This window comes from Artibeus jamaicensis, unplaced genomic scaffold, assembly GCF_021234435.1.
Source record: "Artibeus jamaicensis isolate MK-2021 breed Jamaican fruit bat unplaced genomic scaffold, CSHL_Jam_final scaffold_1964, whole genome shotgun sequence".
In the NCBI taxonomy this organism is placed as follows: domain Eukaryota; kingdom Metazoa; phylum Chordata; class Mammalia; order Chiroptera; family Phyllostomidae; genus Artibeus; species Artibeus jamaicensis.
In genome coordinates this window covers 31,498,170-31,513,680 of record NW_026522030.1, presented here as the reverse complement: position 1 = coordinate 31,513,680, position 15,511 = coordinate 31,498,170, and the positions used below count along the sequence as shown (strand labels likewise).

The 15,511-nt window shown below is 49.0% G+C and overlaps 1 protein-coding gene across 1 annotated transcript in view; it reads right to left on the bottom strand.

Annotated features, from left to right (window-relative positions):
* GNA14 (G protein subunit alpha 14) overlaps positions 1 to 15,511 on the bottom strand; it is a 162,599-nt gene that overhangs the window by 1,102 nt on the left and 145,986 nt on the right. The window contains exons 3-6 of the mRNA XM_037149106.2: positions 7,640 to 7,794; positions 5,154 to 5,282; positions 3,385 to 3,514; positions 877 to 1,030 (exon numbers count right to left, since the gene is read on the bottom strand). Coding sequence (XP_037005001.1) covers positions 877 to 1,030; positions 3,385 to 3,514; positions 5,154 to 5,282; positions 7,640 to 7,794 — 568 coding nt within the window. The remainder of the gene's footprint in view (positions 1 to 876; positions 1,031 to 3,384; positions 3,515 to 5,153; positions 5,283 to 7,639; positions 7,795 to 15,511) is intronic.

Here is a 15,511-nt window from a genome sequence, read left to right as displayed (position 1 = left end):
AAATCAGTTCCAGTGTCCTCTTGTTTGGGGTCCTTCTTTAAGCTATCTTATTTCTAGAAAACAGTTTACCTGGGGCATTATTTTTTATTATCTCTCATTATGAACCTTTAAAAGAGTATTTTAAAGTGCCAACTGGTATCTAAAAATTGTACTTTGAGGCAATTGGTTGAAAATAGTGACCCATTTAACTTTCTGACCTGGACCACTTTTGAAGAGAGGTAATTCCTACTCACTCAGGCGGACAGAACTGGGCTAGGGCAAGGAGAAAGACGAATATGGGAGCTAGCATTATTAGCCGCCCAAGTCTGATTGTAAAGCTTGTGGGCTCCTATACCACACGGCCAATGCCGTTAATAAAAGTAAAATGCACAGTGCTAAAACACTGCTACTCTAAATATTGATGTCAAACTTAGTAATGTCTGAGACCTCCAGTACTAGACATAATTAGCCATAAGCTCTCCTGGAGTGGTCGGTCATGTGTATAAAGAGACTCAGTGCCTGCCCTGGGTCTGGTACGAGGGCTGCCATACTTGAATGTGCACAGTAGAAGTGCCTGGTGCCCTGCTGGACACTGGGAAAGCAGAGGCAAGCTGGGCACAGTCTCTGCCCTCAGGAGCCGACTGAAGGGTGAGGCCGGGTTAGCAAGGGGGCAGCAGGTGCACCTACCTCCTGGGGAGGAGTTAACAAAGGGAGCATACAAAGTGTATTCCAGGTGCTGGGAAAGGCATGTGTGGAGCTGAAAACAGACAGTGACGCAGCTGGTGGTTTGTTCAAAGGAATGGGGAGAACGTGTCAGAGGCAGATCGGGGAGGTCCCTGCGAGTCACATTAAGAACCCTGGACTGAGGTCAGCAAGGTCGACAAGATACACGCCTACCTGTGTATTCTGGAAAATAGCTAATTAGATGAGAGTACATGATTTTCTCTTCCAAAAGATCCTTCTTGTTTAAGAACAAAATCACAGATGAGTTCAGAAACCAGGGGTAGGTGATAATGGTTTTAAATAAGGCTTTGCTCTCCTCCATGCGGTTCTAGTGAGAAAAAAGGCACTTCAGTTAGCTAGAAAGAAAGGCAGTACTTCAGAAACAACACGGCCAAGCACCGGTTCTATCCGTCTGACCGCTCGCCCAGCCGCTTCTGGGGGTCACTGTCCTTGCTGAAGCCCATGAGCACGAGGGCCCTTGGCACACCACTTGCCCCACCTCACCCTCACTGGTCGCTCCCCTGCAGCACCTCCGTCCAGCCCCGAACTAATATGCAAGGACATAAGGAAGGCTTTTGTGCAACATGGAGAAAGAGGGTCCTTACCCATATTTGACAAAAGTCTTGTGTGTCATTACTGGGATTACCAAATGAGGGAAGTTTCAGACACGCATTTGGTGGGGTGTCGTGGGACAGGGAGAGGAAGACCTGCTCTCCCAGCAAGGCCACCACCCTTAGAAACGCCGGACACCGGAGAGAAGGGAGCAGGGCCCCTAGCTTATGGATGGACGTACCGCTGGTCACAGCACTTTCCCAAACCCATATAATGGTAGAAATCCATGCAGAAGGACAGTAAAATTTCTGAGCATTAGACATTGGCAAGAAAATATTAATTGTTCCTAATTTATGGAGAACGGACGGGCCACATACAAATCTCACCTGGTGCCAGTGACCATTCTAGAGCGCATTCTGCGCGCTCAAGCATTTCTAAGGGAGGGAAACAAGGATTTCCCTGTCGGGAGTTCTGAAAAAACAGCAAAGCCCAGAGGGACGAATGATAAATCTCCGTCCCCTGCAACTACCAGACACATGGACTCATGCTCCTCCTAAGATCTGGAATTTATCAACAGGGCAGTAAGACTTTTTGGATTTTAAAGCTTCTTTAAAAATTATTGTGATTATCAGTAATAACCTCAGAGGAAATACAGCATGACAGACGATTTCTACGCAGCACAGTGCGGGGCTGCAGCACCTGTTTGGGGCCAGAAGGGGGAGGGTCCGGAGTGGCAGCCTCCACTTCATTTTTCTCCGGACACCTTGTGGTTGGTTTGTTTTTTAGGACAGGAGAAACTAATTTTCTTAGCACATCAGGCTGAAGTACTTGTCCCTTGTACGTCTGAGTAATCATTTGAGTTTTGTGAGACAAATTTGGAGCTAATTTTTCATATTAATAATTTGAGGACTTTCCTTTGTAAAAAATTTCTCTGCCCGAAGAGCTGGGTGGCAGCCAAGACCCTATTCTTCTTCACACAGTGACACCCGTAAGTGGGTTAACTGTCCACTAATTAGCTAATGTAGCTGTGCTCCTTGGAGAGAAGTCTGCTCTCAAGAAATGCAAGATTATGATTTGTTCCTAGTTATTACCTAATCCTGGACAGACTTCCTTATTGATTTACTTTTGTGCCCTAGAAGCAAGAGACGTTTTTCTTCAAAGTCAAGAGGACTTGTGAAGGGTAGGGGGAAAGACCACGAGAGGACAATTCTGTCCCACAAAAACACACCATCTTCACAAAGGAGTGACTGTGATGGTCAGAGTCACTTTCCAGGCAGGTCCAGCTAAGGGAGCCCGCCCCAGCCAGCACTGTGCACCCTGCAGAGGGCACCAAAGCCTGGCGGGTGGAACAGTCACAGCTGCCCTGCGCTAGTCCCTCAGGGGAAGTGAAGGGCAGACGGTGCCGTCCAGGAGGCCCCTGAACAGCTGCAAGCATCTGGCGCCACTCTCCCTGCCCCTCAGCCGGGGGCCTGACTCGGGAGGGAGGGCGGGGAGCCTGTGCTCGGGTCAGGTTTATTAGAAATAGCATTGTTCCACTTTGGCAGTACATTCGCAGCCCTAGGGGACTTGGAAAAGATGCCCCCCACCTCAAACCCAGGAGTATGAATCTCCACTGTGGGGTCCAAAGATGGCATTTCTTTTTTCAGAACTCCACCAGGGATTCCAACACGCAGCTCAGGCGAGAACCAGTGCTTTGGAGTGGCTCCAGCCCAGCAGCGCGTTAGAGTCAATCCCACGCTTAAAGCTACACACGCCACTAGTTACATCAGATTCTCAGGCTGAATCCAGGCACCAGGTTTTCCCATCAGGCACCCCTGGAATTCCAGTGCGCACCAGCGGTGAGAACCAGGTTTCCAGGTCAGTGACCCTCAAACTCGGGTATGTGCGTGAGTTACCTGGGATCTGGTTAAAACGCAGATTCTGATTTACTCTATCTGGGTTGACTTAGAGGGTCCACATTTCTAACCAGCATCCAGGGGTTGCCTGTGCTTCTCACCCACTGCCTCCACTTTGAGTAGCAAGACAGCTTACCCTCAGGGATGGAGTGTAGTGGCGCAGCCAGCTGGCTTTTTACAAACTACAAAGAGAGCTCTGTGTTCCACAGCTAATCAAACCCCCCACCCGGCGTACCTCATTGTCAGACTCGGCCAGGACCTGGTCATATTCACTCAGAGCAACCAAAAAAATGATGGAGGTGACGCTCTCAAAGCAGTGAATCCACTTCCGTCTCTCGGATCGCTGGCCGCCAACATCTACCATCCTGTTCAGCAGAAACACAGATCTCTCAAAGGGTAGAACACCCGACTCTTGGGAGAAGAAGGGCACGAATCATGATACCGTGGGAGTCAGTGCTTTTTAGGCTCCTTGGGATTCTTTAAGGGTGGAAAGGGGTCCTAAGGTGGAAACGTTTGAGCACCGCTGCTTTAGGCAGCGAGGAGCCACCTGGAGATTCCTAGCAAAGGAGGACAGTATTAGTGAAGTTACTGAAAGCAGTGCAGAGGTCACTCGGGTGGAGCCTGCTTGGGGACACTGGGTAGGAAGCTGCTGTCATCCAGGCAGAAAGCACAAGCGCCCACTCAGGCGTCGCTCTGCCCACTGGAGTGCCGGGGCACCGGCCACGGAGGGGCAGGAAGGCAGGCCGTCTGCCGGTCCGCTCGGCTTCCCCCAGGCCTTGGCCCCTTCCCGTTGTCATGGCTCCCCCGATTTATCCACCAGTCCTTTGTACATTAGGGGACGCTGCCCCTTCTTCCCTCTAAAGATGTGTGGTAAGTGCCCCCTGACAAAGGAAATCCAAAGTGTTTGTCGGAAAGATTGCAGGGACTCCTAGCCAAAGGGTCCAGCAGTTGATGAAAGTGAGTCACACGGGCCCCGCACAGTTGGGCAGTGTGCACAGGGAGAGTTGGAGGGCCCCTCTGGAGGGGCCACGTGGCTGAGGCCAGCTGCTGGGGACGAAAATGCAGGCTCACTGTGACCAGATCTTCCAGCTTTTCAAGAGAAACTAGATACCACATGCTTTAAGTGAAACAGCCCAAATTGTAAATGTTGGCTCAAAAGTTTTTTAAAACACCAAGTGAGCCAAAGAGAACACATCTGTGGACCAGATACCGGCTTTGGAAGTTGGAGCAGCACTGATGCCGAGAAGGCTGAGATAAGCTCATGTGCACACAGAACGGGGGAAGTGCTCACAAGGACACAGGACTTGCAGGGACTTGACCCTAGGGCGCCCCACTGCTCCAGCAGCCCCGAGGAGTCAGGTTTGCAGACAGGACCTGGGCGCTGCAGGGCTGGACTCGCGTGGTCTCCACTCGTGTGTAATGACTATCGGGGGGACAAGGGGACCAGTGGATACAAAAGCGCTTTGACATTGGCAGTGCTGTGCATATGTGCCATATTATTATTCATCTTTTGCCATAATTAAATGCAACAAGGACCTACTTAAATCATCCTAAAAGTTGCTATATTTATATGTGAAAATTCTTACACAGCTGGAAAATAATTTGTATGAAACAATTTTGAATATACATTTCTGTATTGATTCTTAGTTTTCATTTTTGAGGATAAGTCTTGGATAAGGGAAGAGAAATATTTTCAAGTTAATGAAAGAGACCTCAGTATATTCGGTGTGTGGGTTATAGAAGTACCCATCTGTGTGTGTGAGGGGGGAGTTACACAGAAGACTCATCGCTGATGTCCGTGTGGATGGAGGCGCTTCATCCCCAGGGGTAATACAAAGGTGGGCCCCTCTCTAATACTAGGACTTGAGACCTACCGTAATTCTAAATACCCTGCAAGGGAGAGGGCATATTGTTCTGAAAGATAGAACCTCTTTTAGGAATAACGTATGTAAGAAGACTTCTGGGGGCTTCTGAGCCTGCACGAATTCAGGGAGACATTCTTACCGGAAGATGATGTTTTCCAGGTCAAAGGGATACTCAATGATGCCAGTTGTGGGCACTCGGACACGAAGCACGTCTTGCTGTGTGGGCACAAACGACGGCACGGCGATCCGGTCAATGTCACTCAAGTAACTGACATTAGAGAACGCAGAGATTCATTTTAGAGAAAGGAGGAGCTTCCCACCCCAGGGACGTCACCCCGACTCGGAGCAACCCCCACTCAGATTCACGGGTTCCATCCGCGACTCTGGGAGGCAGCTCTCCTACAACTGTTGTGGAGAGAGTAGACCAGAAGCTTCCCTGAGCCTTCTGGGAAATCTGCAGACCACGCCATCACTTCCTCCTGGATCTAAGCTTGATGGTTATCTGGGCGTGAGAGAGACAGCAGCGGGAAGGAAGGGGGTGCTGGAATCCGCCCTCCGCCCTCCGAGGTCCTTCCCCCTCCCACGCTCCCCCCCATCCATGATCATAGAGCACAGAGGCTGTTCCCAAATGCTTTGCTCAGTGAATTAGAGTTTCTAAGAAAATGTGAAGGCATGAAACAGGCCGACAGGAAGTTCTTTCCAAATATTAACAAGAAAGTTTTCCTGTTACACAGAGAAATTAAACATCTAAAATAAACCAAAACTTGTCTTGGATTATTTTTTGCCATATATCCAAGAAAGCCCCAGGAGCTTAAAACATATCACTTCTCTGTGGTAGAACAAGAGGATACTTAAAAAATAATTAAGCCTTTAAAAAAGGCATTTTTGAGTAAAATAACTCAGGGCCTGGCAATGACAGAGCTGGAGATTCCAAGCCCATCAGCCCTCTGAGACCACTCTGTGCCGCATATGTGAGTGACTGCGGCCAGTCGGTGCTGACCTCCATTTGTGTGATCTTTACACCTCTCTCACTCCACCAGACTGTACGCTCCTCAACGTTAGAGAGCAGTGCCACCCTCACCTCGGTGCCTGCAGCACCTTGGCCCTCCGCAGGCTTGCATCACAATTTAGTGCAACAAATGCCTGTCCAAATAAGCAGATGTGACTGGCAGAGCGGTTGACAGCTGCTGGCCTGGACCAAGGAAACACGCAAGTGTCTCAGGTCTCACCAGTTCCAAAGGCGGGCAGCTGTCTGGGTTTATCTTTGCTGCTGCAGCTCTATCCACCACCCCAGTCACTTCCGAGGGTCCTCTCCCACTTGCCACAGTGTGCAGGGCTCCACTGAATTTCATAGCGGCGCCTGTGGGTCTCTTCCAAAGGGATCTGCATCAGGAGCCCGGTCCCTCCCCTCCACAGAAGCAAATGGTGCCAGGCTCTCAAGAAAGAGCCAGGAATGCCTTGACCCCTAGGGAGCTGTCCCTGGCAGTCTGCCCTCCTTTGGGGACACTACCTCTCTTCTGGCTCTTGTCTGTGCCCACCTAGCACCTTAGTGGGGTTTCTCATCTTCCCTTTCCCTGCTTTGCACCTAAATGTTCCTAAACTCAGTCAGGAACTGAGTGTGCCTGCCTGGATAAAAGGAGTAAACTCTCAGCCTGGGACCAGTGCCGGAGGCAAGATTCCAGGTCCCCTTCCTGCTTGCTGCCCTGTCCAGAGGATGGGAGTGGATCACCCACCACGCCAGCTCAGAGGGCAATGACAGCCCTTGAAGGGAAGGGAACGTCTTGGGAAAGGATTTCAGGGCCCTCAGAAGGTGGAAGGTGACATGGGCCAAGGTGGGAGGAGCTGAGCCCCAGAAACAGGAATCACTTCTTTAAGAAGGACCTTGATTGAGCTATTTGCCCCGTGGTCTGGCTGACTGAGGCAGCACCACGGGAAATTCTTAAGAAAATAAGATTCTGTGATCTCACTGGAATAGTTTGCATGCAGAACCATCTATTTATTTTTTTATCCTAAGGACAACATTTAAAACCAGAGCTTTATGGATCCAAAAAACAAAACGAAACGTGTAGGCCTTTGCAAGTCAATAAACAAAGGACTCTAGGACTGAGCTTCCTCCCTGTGCTGGGCCCGCAGAGCCTATGCTGCCCACTAGAGGGCAGCACAAGAGCAGCCAGTGACAGCCTGTGCAGTGAGGTCTAAACAGGTTTTAGATTTTAGGGTAATTGGACCTGGAGTCAGTCTACTGATCAGGAAGCCAGAAGGCAAAGGAATATGGAGAGGAGGGAAGTAGAAGCCAGAAGCAGAGGCAGTTCTTACTTAAATCAGATCATTTCAGTAATCCAAATGAGATCAGTTCCACCAAGGGAATCTCGGGGTTGATTTAGCCCCATTGAAAAAGACAAAAGCTCAGGACACGGTGAGGAAAGGTGGGTAAGGGCAAGGAGAGAAATCTGGGATCCACAGAGGGGCTGAGGTTTTAGTAGGTGGGAAGAGGCTCCCCATGAAGCAAGAGGGGGACACAGACAAGCAGGAGAGAGGTAGACAGCTCCTCCCTTTCTCCAGGAGGAGCTTCTTTGAAGTGTATGGAGTGTGCCCCCCTGAAAGCCCCTTAGGCCCTGTACTCACTATTTGGCCGAGTCTGACAGCTGGTATTCCCTCCTCCTGTCGTAACACTCCTGGATTCCTGGGTCCAGCCAGAGCTGCTTGATGGCCTGCGCCTGCTCGCTGGAGAGTGCGGAGACCCTGTCTACTTCCACTTCTCTGATCAGCCGGGCATTTTCCTACTCAAAGGAAAGAGAACCTTTTATTAGGAAAGGAAGCCAAGCCATCCGGGACTTGGGGACAAGACCTGCCCTGGTTTGTGGATTAGGGAAGATGGTAGGTGCCGGAGTATGTGGTGCGTGCCCTCTGCAGGGTCCTCTCCCAGCCACCCGACTCAGCCGCAGCCATGCTGAGCAGAGCTGATGTGGCTGCATCGCTCAGCAAAGAACCACAGAGCCCAGCACGTGTGACTTGGGGTCCCGGCAGTACGTGGAAACCAGCTTCACCAGCACCCAACACCCGGTCACGAACAGAGACCCCAGACCGACTGAGCATCCTTAACATGCTCCTTCCTCGAATATCTGCATAGCCCATGGAGCAACTTAAAAATAGCCACTGCTCCTGTCGGTGGTGAGCGTAGCACGGGCAGGGTGGTGGAAGTGGGTGGAAGCAACGAGGGTGTGCACTGTCTTTAGAGAATTGAAAACCAATAGTAACACCAACGAATCACCAGTCTACTCTCTTTTTTCTCTTAAAAAAACTTTTAACCTTATGTTTTAGAGCAGTTTTAGGTTTACAGCAAAACTGAGCAGAGAACACAGAGAGCTCTCAGAGTCTGCTTCTTTTTATCACGTAAAACTCCCACTGGAAGAAGCCCCCATCCTGATGCCACTTATTGCTATACTGTTGATATGCACATTGTAACCATCGTTATTAAATAATTGTTGCTCTAATGCTATTGCCCTATTATTTCCATAATTAAGGTCATGATTATTGCAGTTACTGTTATTACAGCAGTTGCCATTTATTGCCCACTTACTATGTGCCAGGGGTTCTACATACATTCTCTCTTTGAATCGTTGGAAGGCTAGCACAAGGCCAGAAATCTTTCCAAACCTTAGCAAATGAACGTGATAAGGTTGGCCTGCATCCACAAGACATCCATGTGTTAGCCCCCGGGACTCAGCAGCCCACCCTTGGCTGCAGGTTGAGCAGACGAGAGAGTTCTGTGGCGAGAGGCAGAAACCTGGCCCCTCCTTCGTTCTCCCATCTTGCAGAGTCTCACAGCAACTCCATCATGCAGAGCTGACTACTCCTGGCAGCTGTGAGTCAGCAAAGCATCCATTTGGCAGCTGTGATCTCCACGGGTATATGTGCTACCCCCGGAAAAGTTGCTCTCATCTTGTATTGCTCATTCTCATTAATAGTCCCACAGGAAGCCAGAGAAGCGGGAGATCTAGATTCACCCGGCTCAAGCAGGACCGAGGGCTGTGATGACATCAACATGCCTTTGTACTGCACCCACCACCGGAGCGGACTGAAACTCTTCCACCAGCTGTGGGATCCTCAGCGGGGCAGAGTCTCAGGCGAAGTCACAGAGGGATGGGTCAGTGGGCAGTGCTCTGGCTGGCGAAGCAGGACCCTTGGTTCTAAGTAGTGCAGTTGGGACTTTTAAGGACCTCAACAAGTTACATGCCTCAGCATCCTCATTTGTCAAAGGAGCCAGTGATTTTCAGGGGAGCTCGATTTACAGAGAATCGCCCGAATGTAAGCAGACGTAGCCTTATTATTGTAACAGATGCCTCATAAATATTGGGTTGGCCAAAAAGTTCATTTTTTTTCCTGTAAGATGGCTCTGTTAGCGCTTAGTTGTCTTTAACTTCATTGGAACCAATTGGTTTGATTGTATTGTGACAGCTGTCATATCAAAGTGCATTTAAAACTAAACATCAAATTTGGTGAACTTTTGTGCAGCCATTTTAAATTGAAGATGGAAGAAAATATGCAACATTTTCAACATATTATGCCTTATTATTTCAAGGAAGGTAAAAACACAACTGAACACACACACACAAAGATTTGAGCAATGTATGGAGAAGGTGCTGTGACTGATCCCAAGTGTTAAAAGTGGTTTGTGAAGTTTCTGGCTGGAGATTTCTCACTGGACGAGGCTCCACCATCAGGCGGACCAGCTGAAGTTGGTAGTGATCAAACTGAGTGAACGTTAATTGTTCTCAGTTAACATTATACCATGTGAGAGATGGCCAGCATACACAAAATATTCAAATCAATGAAGTCATTCATGAAAATGAAAAATGTGTCTTTTATGGAAAAAACCACAGGGACTTTTTGGCCATCCCACTATTTCTTGTTTGCAAAACAGGACATGGCGATAGCCCCTAAAACCACAGCTTCTGACCCTGCCCACTAGCACATTCGAGCCTCTGACCTATTCTCAGCCAGAGAGGATGGTGAATGGAGAAGTCGGCCAGTGTTTGCATCAAACAGAAGGGCTGTCTCCCACTCCCCCCCCCTCCACCCTCCCGCCTCCCCACAGGATCACATGGTCTCTTCTCTCCCTCTGAATTTAAAGTGTCCGTGCTTAGCTCTGCCATCTACATTCAAAGTGCCTGTTTTCCTCTCTGTCTCTTCACAAGTCAGGAAACGCCACGAGGGCAGAGTCCATCAATGTCTTATTGGTCCTTCCATCCCAGAACCCAGGGCAGCAGTGTCTGGCAAATGCTGGGTGCCCTCTATTGTTGCAAATGTCCAATAAATATTTGTGGCATCCATAAAATATTTATCCAACACAGAAAATCACAAAGGAAATAATAGTACAAGGACGCCAGGGCGGAAGGGAAGCCTGCGTGGGTCACGGCCGGGGCACCGGGAGCTGGAGGACCGGAAAGTGTCAGAGGAGGAGATGCTCTGGTGACTTGAGCGTCTTCCTCTGCTTAACCGTGAAGAGGTTGCACTGGGGAATCATCAGGGATGTTACAGATGCCTCTGCCTCCTCTCACAGACACCAGGTAGGATAGTTTGGGGACATGCTGACTCTGAGGGAGCCGACAACTAAGATGTCCAGGACGCAGGCAGATGATTACAATGAGTCTGTAGTTCAGGGGAGCCCCAGGCTGGAGGAGCACGTTGAATGGAAACTGCCTGACACATTGTTTCATTGAAAAGAGAGGAAAATCACAAAGAAGCCATTGGAGCAGGTACAACAGAAACAGGACCACATTCTCCAACACTGAGCTATCCGGCTTTTCCTCTCCTCCCTTCTCAAACAAAACCAGCATTCCCACTGCTCTGGAGGAGGAGCTCGGAAAACAGATGCCCTACATGTGTTTCGCTGGGAGTTTCCCAGGGTGACGGTGAAAGGAGTTGCTCACGAAGTGGCGCCTTGCTGGTTTCACACATGGGCCCACGGCTGCCAGGGTGACAGACTCGGTGGAGCCCAGCGGGCCTCTCTGGCTGGAATCCAGGGCCCAGCAGGCAGCCCGGCGCTCCCCAGACCCTCCCCAGACCCTCCCTGGGAAAGCCCCGTACACAATGCACAGACCGCAACCGCAGGGCCTGCGCTTTCTCTCCCAGACAGACTTTCTCAATGACAAGTGGGGAGTCTCTCCTCTCATTAGGGAGCCAGAGTTCTTGTTCTTGTATCAGATGTTCAATCAAGCATTGTCATTAAAACCTGTATTTAGCCCGGGTTGGTGTAGGTCAGTGGATTGAGAGCGGGCCTGTGAACCAAAGGGTCATGCTTGAATTCCCAGTCAGGGCACATGCCTGGGCTGCAGGCCAGGTCCCCAGTGGGGGTGCATGAGAGGCAAGCGTACATTGATGTAAATAAGTAAGTAAATTAAAAAATAAATGAAAAACTTGTGTTCATTAACATGTTCTAGATGATAAAGGCCTAACGGTATTTTAAGTGTCTGCTGTCACATGTAGTACATATGACCCCATAAACTGTGAAAACGTGAGATTAAAACAAAATACGTGACTAAAAATGAAAGTTCTCTGCCCCACAGTGTTTCTGACTTCTGTACAGTCACCCCTGCTTGTTCGAACATCTATATCAAGATGCAGAATTGCACGCCATGTCCTCCTGAATGAAAATTATGAAGTAAAATCTCCGTGCTTCACAACCGTCGGCTTCTAAAGCATCCCAAACATTACAAGGACAACTGTGCAAGAGAAGTTTTTTCTAGAGAAAATAAATTAGGACCTTCTGGTCAAGGAAAACTGGAAAATTTAGATCAACTCATTAAGGACAGTTAGGAAAGGTGAGAAAAATATGTTCAAAAATATCAGAAAACTAAAATAGTAGATACTTGCTGGGCCACAATGCAGGGAAGAGTGACCTGCAAGGAGGTGACCCCACAGTCTGGACGCCTCTGCCCTGGGGCTTCCACTTACTCTGGAAGGGGTGCTTGACCGGCTGGACGGCTCCTGCTGTAACGTCACAGGGCTGGGGGAGAGGGATTGACGTTAAGGGCCAACAAGAGCAAAAAGCCCTTGGAAGTCCTAGGGTAGGGTCCCCAAGAAAAGCCCTTTGGGGGTTGAAGCTCAGCTTGGAGTCATCACTGTCTCAGAATTGAGTATCTCTACACACCTGACATAAGAAAAGGAAATTCTTTTGGGGGGTTTGGAAGATAACATCTTTCTTACCCTTAAATTCTTCTTCTCATGGGTGTCCAGCACATTAATACAAATAAACCAAGCATAAGAAGAAAAGGCAAGTCCAAAAAGCAGCAACAAGTAAAAAGATGGAAAAAACTGCACCATGAAACACTAACTCCAAGGAGACTCTGGGGGTAGAAAAGTGGACTTGAGTGTTTACTCGTTGTACCTCAACAAAGCTGAGAAAGGTGGGCTTTAAGGTTAAAAACATAGGAGATAGGGATATTTTATTTTTTCTTTTTTAATATATTTTATTCACTATGCTATTACAGTTGTCCCATTTTCCCCCCTTCATTCCCCTCCACCCTGCACACCCCTCCCACCCACATTCCCCCTCTTTAGTTCATGTCTGTGGGTCGTACATATAAATTCTTTGGCTTGTCCATTTCCTATACTATTCTTACCCTCCCCCTGTCTATGCAGCTTAGAAGAGGTAGGGATATTTTAAATAACCAAAAATTTCAGAAGAACTGTTTAAAAGTTCTATGTATAAGCTCAGAATATAGAAAGCAAAATGTCTTGGGTATGGCAAAATAGACAAATCTCATTTTACAGGGAATGTTAACATACCTCTTAGTAACTGATAAACAAAAAAGCGCAGTGAAGATATAGACAAGTCAAACATCATTCTCACCAAATTTGACCTGATGGACACAGGTGGAGCCTTATATTCAAAACAACCACAGAAAACTTACTGTTGTTCTAGAATGTGTGCAGAAGTTACCATTTGTTAAGATTTTTCACATTAAAAAGTGTGGTTTTCCACTTCTGATCAAATTCCAGCTGTTTTATGGACACACTGTCTCCCGCCCACCACCCCCTGCTGCTGGCATCGAATATTTCCCTGCTGGTCCGACGCCATCCAGGCTTCTCCTTGTGGAAAGCAACCTCCCACCTCACTCACAAGGGAAAGTACGCTTTCCAAGCAAGCTTTTCTAACCCAGTTCAAGATTCAAAGGAAATCTTTATTTCTACTACAATATTTACCTTCCTCTTTCTCATCTTCTCTCCAACAAAAATAACAGAATTCACTGGCCACGAAGTCTCGGCACGAAAGGCCAAGTTATTTTATCTTTTCCCGTCCAGTTCACAGTTGCTCACAGCTGCTCCATGCAGGACTGCCATCTGAGAATGCACATAGGACCGTGGCCCTGAATTTGAGGATTTCAGAATGGCAGCTATGGGTTTGATGGGAACTACATCAGGTCTACACACAAACACTAAGTGATCAAAGAAAGGGACAGATTTCAATTGGGGATGAGTGAGGGGATGGGCTAGAGGTGGCCGGCTGTCAGGAAGAAGTAGCATCACCCAGCCTCCCGTGAACGTGGGTTCCTGACTGTGGTTGCCAAAGGCAGCCATGCTAGAGGATGGGACCAGATCAGTTCTTTGCTCTGTGACCTGTCACCCACATTTCTTCCCCTGAGATGCACTGGACAGCACCTGAACCCTCTCAGGTCCCAAGGTAGCTGAGTATATTCAAGGTATAACTCATCAACAGCACCTAATAATCCCTCAAAAAGGAATGAGTATATTTGGCCAATGCAAGTTGCTTATCAGGAAAAATCATCTGTCTGGGGCGAGTTTTACTATGTTCAGGGGGCAGAGAATATGGCCATCAGATATATACCCAGATGGGACTGTCCATCCCTGTCACCACCTGCCCCTCCCCACCCCCTTTCCTAGCACACCAAACGAGAGACAGGTCCAATGAGCAAGGGGAGGATTTGTCCCGTGTGCCTGCAGAGCCTGCTGGGAGGAAGGGCACAGCCTCTGTGGGACCCACCCAGGCCCTCCCCAGACGGAGCCAGGAATGTCTCTGAAGCCCTGACCTTGAGAGGCAGGGCCTGCAGGGAAACGCAGAGAAGCAGAAAAAGGAGAGCAACCGAGGGGCAGGCTGGGGGATGCCCCCACTACGCCCTCCTCACAGGGAAAGTAACAGATGCTTTGCTCCCCCCGTCGCCTTCCAGTAGCCTCGCAGTCTCTCCTCGGCATTGGATTATGTCTGTGGCCTTTCTAGACATTGGCATTCAGTAACAAAAGGCTTATCATTATACAAAGCACTAACAACTCTCAATTCAAGAGAACTTTGATTCCAAACATTTATTTGTAAAGTTGGTTGTCAGAAGCTCCAAGTGTTTTCCCATTAAGACAGAGGCCTCTGTGGCTCCCCCAGTCCTGCTTTAGCTGCCTCTGGGCTCCCAGATTGTGCCCTATTTCCCCGTCACTCTGAAGTCAGCGGGACCTCGTAGCTGAGTCCTGCGCCGAGGGATTCGGGCTGAGGTGATGCGCACCACTCCAGGCCTGGCCCTTGGAACCTCCCGTACAGACTCCCCCAGTCTTTCCTTCCCCATTTCTCAGCTGAAAGGGGAAGATGATGAGGTCCCAGCAGAAGGGTGTCCCCCGGGAGGGTGTGGACCACAACCCGCCACCTACCGTCTCACATTAGATGGACCAGTGCTGATTTATTATAAGGCTACATATTTTACTTTATACACCCGTGGGGGGAGAGAGAAATGACCTTGGGATGAGGAGGGCCTAGGCCAGCTCAGAGGAACCCATTTTCAGCCGGCACAGATGAGCCGTCATGCCGAAGGTACCAGGCCACACTTGGGTACAAGGGTCATGGGGGTCAAGGGTCATCAGGTACAGTCTTTTATTTTAGTTTGTATTTTCTACTTACTGATTTGAGAGTGAGAGAAAAAGGAATGTTGATTTTTTTTGTTCCACTTATTTTATGCATTCATTGGATGCTTCTTAAATGTGCCCTGTCTGGAGATTGAACCCACAGCCTTGGTGTATCAGGACAATTCTCTAACCAAATGAGCTACCCGGCCAGGGCCCAGGTACGACTTTTTAAAAAACCACTTATCTCTGGTCTCATAGCTGCTACCCCCACCCACTCCAACCCTCCCCCTGACTGGCTCTCTCTTCAAGGCCCCAGTTTCTCAGACCCAGACGGCAGTACCACTTCCCACACACACTTTCCAAGGGTGTGAGCTCCCAAGTCTCCTCACCCCCTTCTCCCCAGTCAAACACCACGGATTTGCCAGGCAGGAGGGAACAACGGCTCTGTGCTCTTCTTGTTTTTTAGTTTTTTTCTTTTATTCACATCTGAGCTGAAGCTCGATATTACTAGAGAAGGCAGGCTAACAACCCCGAAATTTCAGTGCCTTAACAACACACACAGGTGTGCTTTGCACTCCTTCTCAGTCCAATATGAGTCAGGGGTGGGGGTGGGCCAGGCCCTGCAGAGACACAGGCACCGCTATCAAG